General features: G+C 38.5%; 1 protein-coding gene across 1 annotated transcript in view; it reads left to right on the top strand.

The window, feature by feature from the left end:
• DNAJC13 (DnaJ heat shock protein family (Hsp40) member C13) overlaps positions 1-20,890 on the top strand; it is a 129,383-nt gene extending 108,493 nt beyond the window's left edge. Inside the window, exons 46-56 of the mRNA XM_003781698.2 lie at positions 469-568; positions 2,083-2,157; positions 2,371-2,483; positions 4,604-4,773; positions 4,932-4,974; positions 5,621-5,794; positions 7,840-8,019; positions 8,316-8,456; positions 11,848-11,991; positions 14,574-14,673; positions 20,032-20,890. Of these exons, the coding sequence (XP_003781746.1) occupies positions 469-568; positions 2,083-2,157; positions 2,371-2,483; positions 4,604-4,773; positions 4,932-4,974; positions 5,621-5,794; positions 7,840-8,019; positions 8,316-8,456; positions 11,848-11,991; positions 14,574-14,673; positions 20,032-20,138 (1,347 nt within the window). The 3' untranslated portion in view covers positions 20,139-20,890. The remainder of the gene's footprint in view (positions 1-468; positions 569-2,082; positions 2,158-2,370; positions 2,484-4,603; positions 4,774-4,931; positions 4,975-5,620; positions 5,795-7,839; positions 8,020-8,315; positions 8,457-11,847; positions 11,992-14,573; positions 14,674-20,031) is intronic.
• Positions 20,891-21,210: the final 320 nt, after the last annotated feature.

Below are 21,210 nucleotides of genomic sequence, written 5' to 3'. Positions count from 1 at the left end.
ATGCTGACTCTATGGTCATTTTTAGATGTATTCTTATATTTTATAAGTTAAACTTTCCTCTTTGAAAGAAAAACATACCTATTCCTTTAAAAAAAAAAAAGACCCAGTCTCCTGTGCTGGGCACTAAAGACATTTACTTTCTCTTCTGATAGCAAAAGAAAGTGCCAGTAGAGAGACAGAGATAAAGCATTATCTTCTTAACTACCCCCACCTCAAATCTGTGAGTAGAAAACACTACCATATATAGTTCTGGAGTGTGAATTGGTATCAGATTTAAGGCTTCCTATGAACCTCAAGGTGTATTATGTCTCAGAAGATCAAAGTAATAAAGCCAATCTTTTAAAATTAAACTGTTCTCTAAAAATGCAATATTTGGTCTGCCAAACATTTTCTCACTTTTGTAAAGTCTGTGTGACTTAATTTATGTCCACAATTATTTCTCTAACTATCCTGTTGATTAATTTTCAGGTTGTGAATATAGTGACATCTAATCAAGATTGTGTGAACAACATTGCTGAGTCAATGGTTTTGTCCAATTTGTTGGCTCTTCTGCATTCTTTGCCATCAAGTACGTATATACACAAACAGAATTTTGGAAACCACGGCATGGCCAACCTGTAGAAGGGAGCTATTACATAGCTGATATAAAACCTCAGACAAATATTATCTGCGTTTAGTTTTAGAATATTTACACTAGAATTTGTCTTCCTAATTATGTTTTACATAAATTGATAAAGTTATCTTGTGTTTCCTATATCAAAAGTTGGGGGTGAAAGACATCCAAAAGCAAAGACCCAGGATCTTCAGTTTGTTGAATGTAAACCACACATAAGTAGTTAAGAATTAACTAATATCATAATGGTTTATAGAGAAAATAATATAATTGGTAACGAATGATAGGAAAAGTACTTCAGATTACCTTGTATTCAATTTAGCACTCAATCCTCTGTCTTTCACCAATCTGACACTAACAGAGACTCTTAACCACCAATGTGATTAAAAAATGCACAACTTTATTTTTTGAACATAACCTGTCCTAATACAGTCTCCTCAAACTGAGTGGTTTTGTAGTGTATTGGTTTGTAGTTGGGCTAAACCAACCTTGAGATTGCTTTTCAAATGTGAGATTATTGAATTTTTTAGGCAATTGCAACATATCTCCAGTCTTACTACTGGCCATCAGGGTGCATTGCTCACTGAGCTTCGCCAGCCCCTTGAGGATTATGTTACTCTTCTATCCACCTTCTTGAGAATAGGAACCCGTCTTCTTTATCTTATACTACGTATCCCAATGCCTTGCACATGCTTGGCATTTCTTTATGTTCAGTGAATCAAATGGAGTTGAATTTTCATTGACAATTTTTTTTTTCTTGAATAGATGACATGCTTGAAATAGTTCTTTAAAATGGCAACTTGGAAAGATTATTTGCAGATTATTTTTATTATACCAAGACTTCATTGTTGTTTTAGTCTCAGCCTATTACTGTATAGCCTCTACCTTCTTTGCCGACTTTGTCCTTTGGCTATCATCTGTCATTCCCTTTGACTCTAAAATTAGAGTAAAGTCCAACAATTGAGTGTAGTTGCATGTAATATGGCAGTTACTCCATGAGAGGATACCAGCTGTGTCCAGAAGGCTGCTTATGTCTTAGAGTAGCACACTATCTTAGAACTGTTACTTCCTGTATGTTTCCCTAAGACAGTAACATCAGGTAAAAATCTCAGATGCCTGATGAGAGTGTCCTCTGGGTTCTGAGAAGTGAGATTTTGAGTGTGCAGTGAACAGTGAGGTAAGGAGACAGTATACATAGTAGTTAAATGTGATCTTTGGAATTAACAGACCTGGATACAAAACCCAACTATACAACTCATTAGCTGTGAAACCCTAGCTGGTTAAACTGGGTTTCAGCTTCTTCAACCATAATATGGCCATGGTAATACCTATCTTGCTGGTTGGTGTGAAGATTAATTAATTATGATACCCAGTAGAGAACATCTAGTTGAGTGAGTGGCACAAAGTTGATGACAGTAAATGTAAGCTAACCTGATGATGCATTCCTCGAAATGTCTTTCGTTATGTAGGTCGTCAGCTTGTTCTGGAAACTCTTTATGCTTTGACATCAAGTACAAAGATAATCAAGGAAGCAATGGCAAAGGGTAAGGTATAGAGTGTTTTCTCATCCTGTCATGTTTAGTATGATGCTTATTTTGAGCTGCTTTGTGTCGTCTTATAAACCAGAAGAGTACTTTCGAAGGCTTATGGTTTTTAGAAACCAGACTCTACTGAGTTGAAATATAAGCTTGAAAATGAACTCTGATTAGAAAAGTCAAATTATTTGTGTGAGCACTAATTATTTTTTTCCTTCCTAGGAGCTTTGATTTATTTATTAGATATGTTCTGCAACTCAACACATCCACAGGTTCGAGCTCAAACAGCAGAACTTTTTGCTAAAATGACAGCAGATAAACTAATAGGTCCAAAGGTGAGAACAAAATACATTTGTGGCAGAAAATTAATTAGTATAGCTCTATCACTTTAATATTGATGTCATGAAGTTTGGCAAAATCTCAGAGATGGTGAGAAACAGGAAATGATTCGATGTGAAAGTTGGAAGGTTGACATACCTGAAATTGTTGCTATGTGTTACTGTTTCAGAAAACTGTAGTTGGGGAAGCCTGCACTGGAATTGAGAAGTTCAAGAGAGTATTGGATAATAGTGATAAAATCCCTTGAAGAGAGAACTGAAACAAACTTCAGGAATAAAGTAGCAATCTGTCTTCATCAGCACTGATAAGATTAGGGAGCTTATATTTGGATGCCTATAGAAGTGTCCATAAAAGAATATTGATACTCAGTATTAAAATTTTCTTTTTTTCTTTCTTTTTTTTTTTTTTTTTTGAGATCAGAGTCTCACTTTGTTGCCCTGGGTAGAGTGTCGTGGCATGTTAGCTCACAGCAACCTCAATCTCTTAGGCTTAAGCAATCCTCTTGCCTCAGCTTCCCAAGTAGCTGAGATTACAGGCGCCTGCCACAACACCTGGCTAGTCTTTCTATTTTTAGTAGAGACAAGGCCTCACTCTTGCTCAGGCTGGTCTCAAACTCCTGAGCTCAAGCAGTTTACCTGTCTCCGTCTATCAAAGTGCTAGAATTACAGGCATGAGCCTCCCCCCACCTGCCCCCGTGCCCAGCTAATATTGAAATTTTCTTAAAGCTAGAGTTGGGTAGCATATAACTAATACTAGGTGTTTCAAATAATGGTTTAGATGTTTGACTATTTACTGGAATTGAGTTTGAGCTGTTGGTAATGTTTCTGACTTTTGAAATACATGAAGGACAAATTTCATCAAAGTGAATGTTTTTTATACTTAAATTTTCTGTGTAGGAAAAATAGAAGTGTCAGCTTCTTTTTTATAACTTTTTTTTTTTTTTTTTTTTTTTTGCAGTTTTTGGCTGGGGCTGGGCTTGAACCCACCACCTCCAGTATATGGGGCTGGTGCCCTACCACTTTGAGCCACAGGCGCCACCCCTTTTAATGGTTTTTTTGTTTGTTTGTTTTTTGTTTTGTTTTGGTTTTTCTGCAGTTTTTTTTGGCCGGGGCTGGGTTTGAACCCGCCACCTTCAGCATAAGGGGCCAGCGCCCTACTCCTTTGAGCCATAGGTGCTGCCTGAAGTGTCAGCTTCTTAAGTGAATGTTTTGTAGCAAAAGATTCTAAAGCTGGGATCAGTAAACTTTTTTTCCTTTTTTGTAACAGCGTAATTGAGGTATCATTGACATACCATATAATTCATTCTTCTCAAGTGTGCGATGGTTTGTATTCACAGATTGGACAGCCATAATCAATTTTAGACATTTTCATCAGCCCCAAAAGAAACACTATTCTCCCTAGCACCCACTCTTCGTTCACTCCTCCTCCTAGCAAATCTACTTTCTGTCTCTATAGATCTGCCTACCCTGGGCATTTCGATAAGTGGAATCACAGTTTGTGCTCTTTTATGATTGGAGCATATTTTCAAGGTTTATCTATGTTGTAGCAAATGTTAGTACTTCATTTTTATTGCCAAATACTCCACATTTTGATGGACACATAGGTTGTTTCTACTTTTTTACTATTCTGAGTAATACTTTGAACTTTTATCTGCAAATTTTATGTGGCTATGTGGTTTTTATTTTATTCGGAGTAGAATTTCTGGGTCATATGGTAATACTGTGTTTACCCTTTTGAGGAATTCATACTGTTTTCTTAATTGGCTGCTATTATTTTGCCCACCAACATTATATGAGGGGTCTAGTTTCTCCTCATCTTCTCTAACACTTGTTATGTCTTGTTTGATTACAATCATCCTACTAGGTATAAAGTGATATTTAAATTTCCTGGTGGCTGTTTATGTTGAATACCTTTTCATGTGCTTTTGGCCATTTGTACAACTTTTTAAGAGAAATACCTATTCACATTCTTTGCTAATTTTAAGTTGAGGGAAAAATTGAACACAGAATTTGACATGGAAAGGAAAAATAAATCAAATAAACCATATGTGAAATAAACCAAATACCGAGATGTTTCCAATAGGTGTTTTTCTTTTTTCTCAAACTTCCTCCTATAGGTTCGAATTACATTAATGAAATTTCTACCTAGTGTTTTCATGGATGCTATGAGAGACAACCCTGAAGCTGCTGTACATATCTTTGAAGGGACACATGAAAATCCTGAGTTAATTTGGAATGATAATTCCAGAGACAAAGTGTCCACAACAGTTAGAGAAATGATGCTAGAGTAAGTAAAGACAAAGGTAGTAACATATAACCTTCAAATAAAGTAACTGGGAAGGGCAAACATTCCCCAGTCTACCTTTGACTTCTCTAAGACTTAAGGTTAAAGTGTTTTTTGTAACTGAACTTTGGTATCTCACCCCACCTTTTTTCCTCCCCAAGGCACTTTAAAAATCAGCGGGACAACCCTGATGTAAACTGGAAGGTAAAATACACTTTTATATTACATTTTATTCTATTTTATTTTTGCTCATACTAAGCTAGTTTATTCCCAACCTATAGCTACTTTGTCATTAAAACACTTAGATTTTTTTGTGTGTGTTTTGTGTTTTTATTTTGTTTTTATATAGAGACAGAGTCTTACTTTATTTCCCTCAACAGAGTGCTATGGCGTCATAGTTCACAACAACCTCCTACTTAGGTGATTCTCTCGCCTCAGCCCCCCGAGCAGCTGGGACTACAGGCACCCACCAGAACACCCACATATTTTTTTGTTGCAGTTTGGCCGGGGCTGGGTTTGAACCCACCACCCTCGGTATATGGGGCTGGCGCCCTACCATTGAGCCACAGGCACCACCCCAAAACAGTTACGTTTTAATGGGCTTAAAACTCTTAGAAAATAAGATTTCAAACCTAAAAATAGAAATACTTGCTTTTGAAGTAAGTAGTAACTAATAAAAGCAGCCTTAATGAAGTGCATTGAGAGAAAATAAAACTCTTAGTTTGTTTACATTAATGATACATATATGGTTAATTTTCTGGACATTTCCTTCATAGGGTTTGCATTTCTAGCTTTGTGTAGAACTAATGATTGTTAAGTGTCTTGACTTTTGTTCTTTCTCTATTTAAAGTTGCCTGAAGATTTTGCTGTGGTGTTTGGAGAAGCAGAGGGTGAGCTCGCTGTTGGAGGAGTCTTCTTGAGGATCTTTATTGCACAACCAGCTTGGGTTCTAAGAAAGCCTAGAGAATTTCTTACTGCACTATTGGAAAAATTAACAGAACTCCTGGAAAAGAACAATCCTCATGTAAGCTTGATCAGCAAAAATAACCAGAATTTGCTAACTAGACTGATGGTGCTTCTCTTAATACCTCCTTCTCATTGACCATGCATTAAAAATTGGTTACCTCTTTCCCTGTAGCAGCCACATTTAAATTCACATGTGTCTATCGATCTTTTTATATATTTTTTGTGCCATGTTCATAAGTGAAACTTTTCATAAAATGGTTATTTATGAACCAAAGTTAGAGATACCTACATTGAGAGGATGTTATTTCTGACAGTTAAAGTTAAGTTCTGAAAGAGGCTTTTGCCACCCCATTTCCAATGATTATACAATTTTAGGGAGAAAGCTGATGTTCAGTGTTCCTCTGAAAGTGTGTCTTGCTCAGGAGTGTTCTTCACTCTGCTTTGTATATGTGGGAGGGATGACCCTCGTCAAAGAAATTGACAATTAGTAACCACAGGCCTGAACTGTACGCTCAAATCCAGAGTTACCAGGGAAGCAGAAGTGAGTAAGAAGATAGCCTTCATCTGCTTTGGCAAGTCAGAAATTCTGATAGGATATAAGACTTTGTTACTTGAACCTCTAGCTTGAAAATAGTTGAGTATGTGATTATTGTTGGATTAAACAGGCTGGCAGTAGAGGGAGATGAGCCCAAGCTGTACTATTAGATGGTCCTGGACCATGGCCTAGCTCTACTACTGACAAGCTCTGCGACCTGGACTAATCTCTCAGGACTCTGCCTCATTTATGGAACAATCACAGAACCTGCCCCGAGGCTGAGGTTTTAATAAGTTAATACGCGTGGAATACCTAGTGTAATGACTGGCACATTTTGAATGCTTAGAAATTATTAATTTCTACCATTAACTTAGTAAAGATTTTTTTAATGATAGTTAGCAGTGTCACTTGCTGTAGTCATGTTTCTCTTTAATAGGATTTTTGCTACATACTTAATTTGCTTAGAAAATATAACCTTCAAAAGTCAAAAAAGAGAAGGAAAGCACGTAACAGTCTCCTCCTTCATCACCTTTCTTTTGGGGCCCATCTCGGTTTTCATGTTCATCTAAGATGCATTTTGTCATGGATATATATGTGCGTGCATAATAATATAAACTATAGGTCTCTGTAATCTGTTTTCCACAATAGAAAATTCATTATGGCAGCCAGACATGCTAAATATTAGGATTTTTAATAGAGCTGAGAAAAACATTTTACTAGTTCTCCATCCTCTGCAATTGTTCTGACACTGACATTATCTGTAAGTTTTCTAGTAGTGTCTTTTGTGATGTGATTTCTTAGACCTGCAATAAAAGTGAGATATATTTGGCCTAGTGAAAGACTGCATAGATTAAGCAATTTTTTGCACATTCTTTTTAGGCAAGACCTCAACCAGCAAAAAGATTAAGAAGGCTGAGATGATTGTTAGCAATATTGGCAGTATTTTTGTTGTTGTTGCTTAAGACAGAGTCTCTCTCTCTCGCTGGGTAGAGTTCTGTGGCATTAAAGCTCATAGTAACCCCAAACTCTTGGGCTTAAGCAGTCCTCTTACCTCTGCCTCCTGAACAGCTGGCACTACAGGTGCCTATCACTACACCTGTCTAGTTTTTCTATTTTTAGTAGAGACAGGATCTTACTCTTGGCTCAGGCTGGTCATAAACTCCTGAGCTCAAGTAGTCCACCCTCCTCAGCCTCCCAGAGTGCTAGGATTACAGGTACGAGCCACGGTACCCGGCCCAATAAAGTATTTTTTTTTAATTAAGGTATATACATTTTTAAAGACAGTGCTATCACACACTTAATACATTACACTGTAATGTAGACATAATTTTTATGTGGATAGGAAAGAAAAGGTAGCAGCACATTTTTAAAGTTCTTTGGATTTGTGCCTTTTGACAAAGGAAATGGGTTTTGACAAAGGAAATGGGAAGTTCTCTTGGTGGATTAGTTTTCAAGTATCAGCAGTTAGAACTTTTGAATCCTAGTGTGAATATCAAGATACATTGCTAAGGATATTTAGCACTATAACATTATTTTATAGTTTGCTTTCATTGTTTTATACCCTCTAGGGGGAAACTCTGGAAACTCTGACAACAGCAACAGTGTGCCTCTTCAATGCTCAGCCTCAACTGGCAGATCAAGTCCCACCATTGGGCCATCTTCCTAAAGTTATCCAGGCGATGAATCACAGGAACAACGCCATTCCGAAGAGTGCCATTCGTGTCATCCACGCCCTGTCTGAAAACGAGGTATGAGGAATCCATTCAGTAGCTTCCACTTCCAAACCATATCTATCTATTCTCCTCTTTTTGACTAATGGACGCTGCAATGTAAATCCCCTTTTACTATGTGCCTTTTTGCACATGAATCAAATGGCTTTAAAGTAGTTTAGATGTTACAATTAGTGTGACTGAATTTAATTCAGTTTATTATTAAACTTGAACTGAATGTAGGTTTGAGGGGGTTGTTTTACTTATTTTGTTACTTATTGTGCTGTATAAAAGGTTGCTACTCTACAAGTAATCTTTTCTTTTTGGGCTCTTAGCTGTGTGTTCGAGCCATGGCATCTTTAGAGACCATTGGCCCACTGATGAATGGAATGAAAAAGCGAGCAGATACTGTTGGTCTAGCCTGTGAAGCAATTAATCGAATGTTTCAGAAGGAGCAGAGTGAATTAGTGGCACAAGTAAGTGACTTTCTAGTTTAGCATTATTTTAGGAAAGCAAACATACTAAACAAATAGATTTTCACTTATTTTAATACTGATTTGGTTTCCCTGACTTTTAGGGCAGTTGAGAGGTAATTTGAAAGTTCGTACATATACAATTTTATTTTTTTTATATATGTATATACACACACTTGCCACATGTATATATGTACACACAGGGAAAAGTGAGGTCAGCTACCAAAAGTCTTACCAACTTTAGAGTACTTTTGTGATGCTTCAATTTTAAATTGTGGCTATCCTACTGAGTATTTATTCTTTTTTTTTTTTTTGAGACAGAGCCTCAAGCTGTCCCCTTGGGTAGAGTGCCGTGGCATCACAGCTCACAGCAACCTCCAACTCCTGGGCTCAAGCAAGTCTCCTGCCTCTGCCTCCCAAGTAGCTGGGACCACAGACGCCTGCCACAATGCCTGGCTATTTTTTGGTTGCAGCCATCAGTGTTGTTTGGAGGGCCCGGGCTGGATTCGAACCCATCACCTTAGGTGTATGTGGCTGGTGCCTTAGCCACTTGAGCCACAAGTGCCAAGCCTGAGCATTTATTCTTAACTTACCTTGTAAAATTTGGTTTATTCTCTTTGGAATGATTCATTCTGTTTATTCACTCATTTTCTAAAGTCATATTTAAGAAACATGTCAAGATTTGTATTGCCCCTTTCAAAGAGACTATTTACTTAATGAAAATAGGGCTTTGTGGCTCAGTGCCCGTAGCACAGTGGTTATAGCGCCAGCCACTGGGTTGGTGGGTTCGAACCTGGCCCAGGCCAGCTAAACAACAGTGACAACTGCAACCAAAAAATATCGGTGTTGTGGGTGCCTGTCCTGTAGTCCTAGCTACTTGGGAGGTTGAGGCAAGAGAATTAAGCCCAAGAGATTGAGGTTGCTGTGAGCTGTGACACCACGGCACTCTACCAAGGGCAACATAATGAGACTCTGTCTTAAAAAAAAAAAAAAGAAAATAGGGTTTTGTGGATATTGACAGAGTAGACAGATCATGAAAGAATAAAAAACATGCAATAAACTTTAAAATCTCACAAAAGTTCATCTAAGAATGCACACCAAATGGTTACTTATAAATGAGATCTAGAACAATTGAATTCATAGAAACAGGGAGTAGAATGGTAGTTACCAGAGGCTGCAGAGAGCTGGGGAAAGGGGAAAGATACTGGTCAAGGTACAAAGTTTCTTTTGAGAGTAGTAAGTGTTGTTTTATTGGGAAAGGGTCTTACTTGGTTATCCAAGCTAGAGTGCAGTGGTATCATCATAGCTCACTACAACCTCAAACTCCTGAGCTCAAGCCAGCTTCCTGAGTAGTCATGCACCATGACTACAGGTGCATGTCACCCTACCCAGCTAATTTTTTCCATCTTTTGTGGAGAGCGGGTTTTGCTCTTGCCCAGACTAGTCTCAAATTCCTGACTTCAAGCAGTTCTCCCATTGGAGCCTTCCAAAGTTGTAGGATTATAGGCATGAACCACTATGCCCAGATAATTTTTTGAACTCTACTGTACAGCATGGTGACTATAGTTAGTATATTATATATGTCAGGTTCCTAAGAGAAAATTTCAGATGTTCTCACCAAAGTAAGTATTCGAGGTAATGGCTATGCTAATTAGTTTAAGTTAATCATTCCACATTTTATACATATATTATAACATCACTTTGTATCCCATAAATATATAAAATAAAAAAAAGTAATTAAATAATAGCTCTGAAATATAACTGGGTCATTTGTCATCTTAAAAACCCTCTGTGGTTTCCCTGCCAGGTGGCAGTGATGTCTGACATCTTAAGCCTGAGTACAAGGCCCTATACCTTTTTATCTGGACTTCCTATTCTCCCAGACTTTTCTTGCTGCATATCTCCCCCTACCCTCCAACTTTACCTTCTAACTTCTTATTTAGGCAGGGAGAGGTACTGGTATCTCTCAGGGAGATAATTGGATGCCCTGAGGTTCAAATTTATGGTTGGTTTGGGGAGTTTATTGTCTAGGAAAGAACTTGAGTTAGAACTACCACTAGATGACTATGTGGCCTCAGCTATATGTAACCATACAGTCCTCAGATTCCTCATCTGTAACTTCATGGGGTAGTTACAAGAACAGTACCTGAAAAGAGATGTGCGCTAAGTGTCAGTTACTTCTGCTGCTTCCCTTTGAGTTTCAGAATGGACAGTGAAAATTGTAAGATACCAGATTATTATTTAACTTTTATTAGCCTGATATGAAATGTATAATGACTACAAAGATTGATGTTTTGAGAAAATAGACTAGGCACGGTGGCTCACACTACCACTCTGTAAAGCTGAGGTAGGAAGATCGCTTGAAGTCAGAAGTTCAAGACCAGCCTGAGTAAGAGTGAGACCCTGTCTTTACCAAAACTAGAAAAGATTAGCCCATGTCCTGCCTGTAGTTGAAGTTACTGGAAGGCTGAGGCAGGACAGTGACTTGACCCCAGGAGTTTGAGATTGTAGTGAGCTGTGATAATGCCGTCTACGCTCTACCCAGGCAATGGAGGGAGACTCTGACTCAGAAGAGAGAGAGGGAGGGAGGGGGGAGAGAGGGAGAAAAGAAGCAAGAGAAAGGGAAGGAGGGAAAGAAAGTATGAGAAAATACTGTGCCACTTCAGATATTATTGCTTCTTAGTGTAGTGTCATTAGAACACACAGCCCAGGGTAGTGGCTAAAAACTCAAGCTGTATACTTCCTGGGTCCAGATATAGATTTCAGTACTGCCCAGCTCTATAGTTATAAAGATGTTTCTTCACCTCCCGTGCATTGATTATTCCATCTGTAACAATAAAAGTGCCTAGCTCATAAGTACTGGGAAAATTAGTTAAAATATTTGATGTTTAGGGTGGCACCCGTAGCTCAGTGAGTAGGGCGCCAGCCACATATACTGAAGGTGGTAGGTTCGAGCCCATCCCAGGCCTGCTAAACAACAACAACTGCAACAAAAAATAGCCAGGCATTGTAGCAGACACCTGTAGTCCCAGCTATTCGGGAGGCTGAGGCCAAAGAATCCCTTGAGCCTGAGAGTTGGAGGTTGCTGTGAGCTGTGATTTCACAGCACTCTACTGAGGGCAACATAGTGAAACTCTGTCTCAAAAAATATGTATGTTTGATATTTAGCATTTAGATTTTGCATTTATTCTGGCTGATGGCACAGAATAAAATTTCATTAAATAAATAAGAATATTATCATTAGATACAAAAAAAAAAAATCTGTGTGTGGCATTAAAATACTATACAAATAGGCTGCTCTTCTTCCCAGTATTTTCCTAGGGGTCAAATTGTTTCTTCAGTGGATGATTTACATTTTCTCAGCCTGTTGATATATGCTTAATATCCCTTCTAGGCCCTCAAAGTAGATTTGGTCCCATACCTCTTAAAATTACTTGAAGGCATTGGCCTTGAAACTCTGGACAGCCCAGCAGCCACAAAAGCTCAAATTGTTAAAGCTCTCAAGGCAATGACTCGAAGCTTGCAGTATGGAGAACAGGTGAGTCTGCACAGAGGCAATTTTTATATTCTCAAGGCCAAAGTCTTGGCCATGGATGACTTGTGCACCTGTGTCCAGGTTCTGCTCACAGATATGAGTCTGTTGGCCGCAGCTGGAGAAGATCCAAAGCCAAAGGATGGGCTTGCATAGCTGCCTCATAACCGATGAAAAGGCACAAACCATATTCTGAGTTGTCAGGTTCCTTTTCTGGATAGTGATGGCATATTATACATTTCCAAAAGAAAAATGCTGGAATCCTGTAGCACAGAAGAATATTCAGCATTTAATGCTTATTAACTTTCAGTTCCAGGAGTTGGTGGTGGGTAATGATGACCACATTCATTACCCATCTTACAGTGCCATCTTAAAAGATACAGAAAATCATTTTGGTTTTAATCTCCTTTATTGGTTCTTATAAAGTGTGGGCTTCCCCCCCCCCCATTTATTCCTGACTTTTGTTGTGCCTTAGGTAAGTGTTAATGTGGTTTAGCTACATGCATATGCTAACATCAGTCCTGTTCAGGAATTTAATTTTATTATTTGGTTCTATTTTTGTTTTTGCCTCTGAGGAGTTCCTCATTTGGTGTTGCTATATAATCCCATCTACTGAATGCCCTTTTCTTTTTATTACTGTGTTTCCCTGAAAAAAGACCTACCCAAAAAATAAGCCCTAGCAGGATGTCTATGCATTTGTTAAATATAAGCCCTACCCCGATAATATGCTAGCCATGCCATGAATTTCGGCACAGAGAGGAAGACATCCCCTGAAAATAAGCCCTAGTGTGTCTTCTTGAGAAAAAATAAAAATACAAGACAATGTCTAATTTTCGGGGAAACACGGTAGGGTGAAATTTGCATTACATAAAATTAACCATTTTATGATGAACAATTAATTGGCATTTAGTGCATTAATAATGTACAAATACTACCTTTTGTAGTTCTAAAATATTTTCATATGTCTGTACCCATTAAGCAGTTATTTCCATTTCCTCCTTTCACCCCATTCCCTGGCAGCCACCAATCATTTTCTGTTCCTGGGGTTACCTGTTCTGGACATTCATATAAATGGAATCGTACTACATGTGAGCCTTTGTATCTGGCTTCTGTCACTTAGTGTGTTTTCAAGGTTGATCCCTGTTGTAGCATGTATTAATGTTTCATTTTTATGCCTGAATATACTTCCTTATATGTAAATGCCACGGTCTGTTTATCCATTCATCCATTGGTGGACATTAGGGTCATTGCCAGCTAATAATGCTCTTTTATAGGCTTAAATTGATTTCATATGAACCTTTCCTTTAGCGAATTTGCTGGATTTGTATGTTTGAAGTAAAGAAACATTTTTGTTCTGTCAGTATTATTTAAATGGTCCAGAATGATATTAAAAAAGAAAGGTAGGTTGTGTGTTGCTGTACCCATTAACTAGCATGTCTTAAAAACTTTTTTTCTTTAGTTTTGCCAATAGGTGTTGTAAACGCCAAGCAGGAACACTCCTGTGTTCCACCCATAGGCAGTTGTCTTCTCTTTGACCTGCCTCAGGATTCTTGGTAATGAAATGAACAAAGTAACTCTGGCACCTGCCTTTTACTCCAAAAGGAGGAGAGAAGGAGGTATGATAGTTTTCCAGATAGGAACTCCTCTACCACCTTCACAACTACTCACTCAAACTATTGCTTCTTTCCAAGGTCAGGGCGCATGTGCCCTCCCGTGGACTCACAGTGGTCCCATGTACATCTCCACTTTAATGCTTATCATGAAATTATCTCCCCTGCTAGGCTGTAAGCACTTCAGAGATAGAAACTGCCTTTCTCATCTTTGTGTTCAGTGTGCTTTGCATAGAAGAGGTGCTCAGTAAATATTTGATCTTCTTGATGTACAGAAGATACTCTGTTATTTCCTGAGTGTCTTTTTGTGTCACACAGAAATACGTTTTTCATCTTAGTCCAGTACACATTCCCACATGCATATTAAACTCGTGTGTGTTTCAGTATACGTGATACTGTGATGCTTTCTGTATTAATCTGTTTTATTTCCTCAAGCATGTCGTTCACAACCCTCTTGATTTCATAAACTTCTAACACAGCGGTTCTCAACCTGTGGGTCGCATCCCCTTTAGTATAATGAAAATACATCACGGCGTTAGGAAGGTTGAGAACCACTGTTTTAACAGGTCACAACCCATAATGTGAAAGACTGCTTTAGGTTTTGCAACACCTTTTCCCCAAGCCCTTCCTCAGAAACTTCATCAGCTTATGCTGCACTATCCGCCTCCTGCTACTGTCACGAGAAAATACTCAGTGTAGGAATCTTCCCCTCCACGTTACATACAAGTCAGTATAATAGCAGGTTCAGCTTTAGAGGGAAGACTGACTTGAAGACTCAGGTGTGGTGTAATAAGATGTTCCCGGCACAGTGCCTGGTATAGAGTGTTTGATGAGTGATAATTCTTCCTCCGTATTTGGGTCTTTACTTACTGACCTCCTTCCTTGTTGCTTTAGGACCTAGTTTTTCTCTTTATTTCAGTCTTCCAGCATCCAGTGCTTTATTTATTTATGCTCAAATAGCTCACTTTACTTGCCTAGGTAAATGAAATCCTGTGCCATTCTTCAGTCTGGAGTGCCTTCAAAGATCAGAAACATGATTTGTTCATTTCTGACTCTCAAACAGCAGGATACCTCACAGGTAAGCCATACCTAATTGGTTACCCAAAAACACCTGGGAGAAGCCACTTGGGCCTGCCTTTTGCCCTGAACTAGACTTAAAATAGTGACCAGAGTATTTTCCTGGGCTAATAGCTGACCTACCTTGGAGGGGCTGTGGCATGTAGGAGACCTCTGGATTTGGCCTTAATACAGCACATGAGCTGTTGTGTTTACTCAGTTTTGACCCCATTAATAAATGGTGCCATAGGTTCTGTTTGGAGCATATCTATATTAAAATGTTTATCTGAACATACTCAAGAAGCTCAGGATCAGAAACATAATAGCATCATTCTATTTCTGTCAAAATAACATTGATGCTCCAAGTATATATAAAATGTTTTCTGAGTTTCTAGTGATTTGTCTGTGGTTTTGCTAAGTATTTAGGATTTGGGGGGTTTTTTGGTTTTGGAAGAATGTGTGTGTATCGTAAATGAGAGGATGTTTTACTGCTAAGGTTTCAAAAAAGAATACATGTCCATAGCTCAGAACATTTGTCCATTTGGCTCACTAATTGGAGGGTAATCTTAGAATAGTCATTTTTATACTGGTTTCTGTTTAAGAAGAAAGTCATGCTACTTTATGTGCTGGAGATGAATATGTGCTACAGTGTTCAGGATCAAAATTTTCAGTGGGAAATTAAACTTAATTTGGTGGTTCTTGCAGTCTGCTTGAAATTGTATGAAAAAAATGTCAGCCCTACATGCTCCTCTGGCCAGAGATAATGTAGGTAAATTAAAAGAAAAGAAACCTAGTGTTTCTTATATCAGTGTAATTGTTTTAATCCTGATTTCTACACTTCTAGTGTAGAAGTTTATAAAATCATGAAGACTCATTCTTCACTGTTCAAAAGTAGGGACTTTGAAGAAAGTTTTACTTGGTTGCAATATTGTTGTTTTCTTCACTAGGACCACTTTAATATTAATCCACTTCTAAATTTGGAGCAGAGCCCTAAGATTTAGAAATATGTAGTGCTTTGGCTGATAGTCATGTGTATGTGTATACTCAGAACTTTTCCACCTGCTACCCCTGATTCTATAGAGAAAAATACCTAGAGTGTGGTCTTAGTCTGTCCCTTATCTCTCTTTCAAATTTGGGGTAAGGCTACAGCTTCTAGCATCTAAGTAGAAGTATGTTCTCATAGGCATCCTGAAAGTTTTACCTCTTTAGCTTATTTCTGAAAATTCCTATGCTACATTTTCATGGCATTATATTTATTACTTTGTATGTAAGCATGGTACGATTGAAAACCTCTGCCTTCTTTTTCTTAGCTAAGAGTAAACATAATTAAAAGTTGGACCTGAAGACTGTTAATGTGTAGGTTGTCAGCTTCTCTACAGGAACACCTTTCTCTTTTTGCTCCTATTGTACTTAGCATTCATTGACTTGACTGATGAAGTTATCGTGGACTTACTGATGGACCGTAGACCAAAAGATTCATTGGATAGATTATAGAGGAGATAGGGTTTTTACTTCAGAGACCTAGACTTCATTTGGTCCTCAACCTCATCCAGACTTTCTGATAACTATAGGGAAAAAAGTCCAGGGAATAAAAAGATGAGCCTTGCCTTTTATTTGGATCCCTGAGGTGACTTCTCAGTGAGATATAAGAAGCTGTATGGGTTGGAAGAGAGTTGTGGGGGAGGGAACTGGGTATATAAATTTCTTCTCATCCTCTTGCTGGCTCAAGGTACAGCAAGTTCCCTACAGCCCAGCCAAAGGGGAGATACTGTAAATCCCAGCTTGGGAGGGGCTGGTGTTACGTAAGTCTTTCTAAAAACTGTTGCTGAAGCACACGGACAATGTCCACGCAGGACAGTCTAGACTAGCTGTGAGCTATGTTGGCCCCAGAATTGTCCATTTCTTGGCACATCATCAGTCTGGGATGTTGTTTTGTTAAGATGTTAGTTGCTTGAGAAGATTTTTCTATCTGTCCTGTTTAAAAGGACTAACTCTATTTGAAGAGCTAAAGCTTCTAAAGTTGATTGCCAGTAGAATTGATGTGTGTTCATTGCCTGGGTTGTCAAATGTTTTTGTGTGTGTGTTTGAGCTTTTCCATTGATGTATTGTGTCATGTGTTCAATAAAAGGGGCAAGTACTTCTAATGATACAATGCCATTCTGTGGAACTCCAGGATTTGTGCAGTGCTACATTGAATTGGAATTTTATTTAATTAAAATGTGCCCATGTGGCTTGGCAAGCCATAGCTCAGTTGTTAGGGCATTGACCACATACACCAGGCACTGGGGCTGACAGATTTGAACCTGGCACAGGCCTGCTAAAACAACAATGACAACTACAACAGAAAAATGCTGGACATTGTGGCGGGCGCCTGTAGTCCCAGCTATTGGGGAGGCTGAGGCAATAGAATTGCTTAAGCTGAAGAGTTTGAGGTTGCTGTGAGCTGTGACACCATGGCACTCTACCGAGGGTGACATAGACTCTCTCAAAAAAAAAAAAAAAAATTTGCCCATGCTATTTCAATCTTCAGAAGATACAGATTATATCCAGCTCTTCTTTAATCAGTTTGCAAATGAGAACACACATCACCAACCCTTTCTACTAACTGATATCTTTTGGTGAGTTTGACAAGTTAAGTGGATTTTGTTTATGAGATAGGGAAGATAAAGGAAAGTTAATTACTACTTCAAAGTAAGATTCAAATGACCAAAAATACATTTATTATTTTCTTCTCCCTGGGTGCTGAGCAAACTGTCATTCAGTCACATGCCCAATATTTGGGGTAAAAAATTAAAAGTCCTAGGGAGGATTACTCAGTGTTCATAAATTGAAATGAAACTGCCTAGTTCCCTAAGTTCTATAGTCTGGCATATTGTTTACAGGTGCCTCAGTGGAATTTTTCCTATGATGTAGATAAATTGTGGTTGCTTATTACCAATTACTTAGGCATTTATTAAGTTCTAAGACAGCATAGCGCCAACAAGGTTAGGGCCCTGTTAAAATAATTTCAGCAATGAAAATCCTCATATTTCATCCCCTAGAAAATCATTAGTGAAAGGAGCTGCAGAGGCCAAGACAAAAGATGTTTTTAGGAGCTAGAATTGAGATGAACTTTTCATACACACACTCCATCATTCTAGCCAGTTCCATTTTGTTGGATTCTGTTAATTTCCATCTTATTTCTCTGAAGCCTGACAGCCTTGCACAATGTTGCTATCTGCACCATTCTGGTAGCTGCTACTCTTCCTTTCCACCTTTCTTTGGAGAGCACCTTTTGGCCCCAAGAAACTGGACACATCCTCATGGAGAAGGAAGGGGCTGTGGGAAAGCATCTCAGACTTCATTTGCAGCAATACCCAGGAATTGATTTTGATTTGCCTTTCTTAAAGAGGCAGATGGCTGCACTAGAACCTGGTTTCTTCCTTCTAGGTCCATCATTTCACAATTTAAATTTTAGCCCAGAGGTTCTCAGATTTTCTCAGTTTACAATGCCCTTGATGTCCCAATAATGTTTTTTATTCTTCTCTAGGCCAAAAGAATTACCTAATTCATGTAGGTTATGAAGTGGGCATGTTTAGACAACTTGAAAGTAGTTGTTTATGTGATAGTCTGCAGATGTGGCTGTGTTTCAAGTTTTAAATATCAGCAGTGCCCCTGGGAATTTGCGTCAGGGTGCCTCAGCACACGGTTTTAGAAGTGCACCATTAGTTTACTTCTTATATGTACCATTCATGGTTTGATCTCATAACCTACTATTTTGGTGGAAACCACATGAAGCCCACAATCAGAATTGCCTGGGAACCGTACCAATCTGGAGTGTTTAAGGTTTCACTCTTAAGGGTTATAGCTTTCGTGAGACCCATTTGATAGATTTGTAGTGATCTTGCCATTGCCTGAAGTTCAGATAATGACAGTTGGTGAAAAGTGATGACTGTGGTGCTGTAGTTCTGAGCTAATGGCAGAGGGGTTCTTTGACCTGGTGACCTTTTTTTCTTGAGCAGTCTGTGGAAGCCATAGCATCCTGATGAGCTGAAGGCAGGAGTCGATAGGTGCAGGCTCCAGCAATATCTTAAAAAGGGAAAACCCTTTGTGTAAGTTTTGTAAGTACAAGATTTTCTTAAGGATGAAGTTCCAAGTGCCAGGGCACTCTGCTCGGCTTTGGTTACAGCTCACACAGGCTGTCACCTCTGGCCATGTAACCACATGCAGTGACTGTAAAGCCATTTCAAATCCACAGTACAAATGCTTGTAAGGTGGAACACAAGGTGAACCCCAATTGTAGCCCTTTGTCCTACATCAGTCCCTATTATGCCTTAGCCTCCATCAAACTACTCGGCTATTTGCACTTCCTCACAACTTCCCTTGCTGCTTATATTTCTTTTTTCCCCTCAGGTGTCTCTCCTTCCCTTCTAACTGGCAGCAGCCCCCTTCACCTCAGGAGCGGGCTTTAGACCCACTCTGCCAGGCAGCTTGCTAACTTCTGTGTAGCTCTCTGAAGCAGGTAGAGAAATGTTTTGCTAAATGCATGCCGCTCCCACTGCCTTTTTTGTCCTAACCCTTCAATGTTCCTTGGTCCTTTGCCTTGTTTCCTATAATTCCGGCTAAAAGTATTGCTCACTATGCAGTATTACTATACAGTGTCTCTTACAAGTACTTGTTACAGTTTGTGCAGTGCTTCTAAGATGTATTTCAATGTCTGTACAATGTTTAAAATAAACATCTAAAGGGCTAAAGCCATTAATATGCTCACAGGGATGCATCTTGATAAATGCTGGCATATACAGCATTTTCATACGGTAGAGATTGTTAGAATCAAAGAAGACGTATAAAACTAGAATATCAATACCTTTTCTCCTAGCATTCTTGTTTTGACCTGTGACAGATGAATTTCCTTTTCTTTCACAGAGAACTCAGTATGGCCCTGTACATTTGGTGTTACTTGTTATAATAGCATTTCTTTGCACCAAATGAAAGTAGGTTAACTTGAATGTTGACAGATGTGTTTGTGTTGAGCATTTCATCCCATATGACTTTTGGATGGGCTGAGGGTAGAAGTTTTTCTCTTTTGTTCATATTTTTTCCATTTAACATAGCTCTTTCAGTGCCCAGGATTTTTCGAAAGATTGAATGTCCCAGATATGAGAAAGAACATTTTTTTCGTATTTCCATACCAGTGTTATTGTAAAGCATTTGAAACAATTTATCATGAATATGGAACTATGTAGCTATTAAAGTATAGTTGTATATTTTAGATAATTCTAATAGATTATTAATTTCTTGTGATGGGGTACCTAACCAGGGTCTGACCTTTTTATAAAGGTGAGTATTTTCATCTGACTTTGCTCTCTAGAAGGTGTATGTTTTCCTTTATTTCTTGCAGGACCTGGAGTTGCTGGCTACCTTACCGCGGGTACATCCACAACAGTCATGTCTAACCTGCCGCCTCCCGTGGACCATGAGGCAGGCGACCTTGGCTATCAGACTTGAAATACTTATGAGAGACAATAAACACTGAAAGGCCAGTGCCGAGTCCACATTCCTCCAGCTGATACGTTGAAGCAAACTCTTACTGCCTTTCTCCTGGTTTCATGACAGTGTTATTCCTTTTTCTATAAATATATTTTTATTTAGGAAAAAAGACAGCAATTCTAATTGTATCACGTTATAAGAAAGCACTCTGTGGATATACCTAAGTGGGTACATAAGAATTTTTTTTCCTTGATGTATGTAAGCACATTTTGTTCCTTTATATCTGTTTACAAGACTGTGAATCAAAAAGACAAAACTTTCTTTCTAGTTTTTGTAATTTTTTTTTAATTAGTGTGACTGTGGGGTTGAGCTACAGTCCACAGAAATTGGGCTAAGTCACTTCTCCCCAGATAAAGGTATTTCCCTCTCCTGCATCAAGTTTACCTGGCCATCATCTTTCCACCATCAAACACTATTAGGTTTTGTCCCTATACACCTTCACTAGTATCCTCAATCATTAACTTTCTGAGAACTCACAGTACACACCAGTATATATAACTGGCTTTACCAAATTGAATGAAAAGGAGTTTGTGCAAAAAAAAAATTAAAAATGGATGTCAAGATGTTATGTAAGAGATTAGTGTAATTGTGAAATGTTCTATACATTATCAAATATATAAAGGTTTCTATATTGAATGTACATTATACAGATCATTCATATGTGTACATAAAATTTTAAAAATAAAGGGAATTGACTGCTTTGTTAATGACATATATTTGTTCTAGTTTAACCTTTCATTCTGAAGACCTCATGTAAGAACTTTGCTAAGACGTAGTAGTAGTAAACACAGACTTTATCTCGTATTCGTAGCTCTTCATATGGACAGCTATATTGACGTAATCTGATCATTCCTTACTCCACTAATATTTCAGACACACCTAAGTTTCTAGAAACAAACATTGCATTTTTCATACAATATTCAGAAATGGCTTGGATGTGGTGGCTCATGCCTATAATCCTAGTACTTACTCTTGGGAGGCTGAGGCGGGAGGATTGCTTGAGCTCAGGAGTTCAAGATCAGCCTAAGCA

Source organism: Otolemur garnettii, unplaced genomic scaffold, assembly GCF_000181295.1.
Source record: "Otolemur garnettii isolate 467f Iridium unplaced genomic scaffold, OtoGar3 scaffold00002, whole genome shotgun sequence".
Classification (NCBI taxonomy): Eukaryota; Metazoa; Chordata; class Mammalia; order Primates; family Galagidae; genus Otolemur; species Otolemur garnettii.
This window is presented reverse-complemented; position numbering and strand designations above follow the sequence as displayed.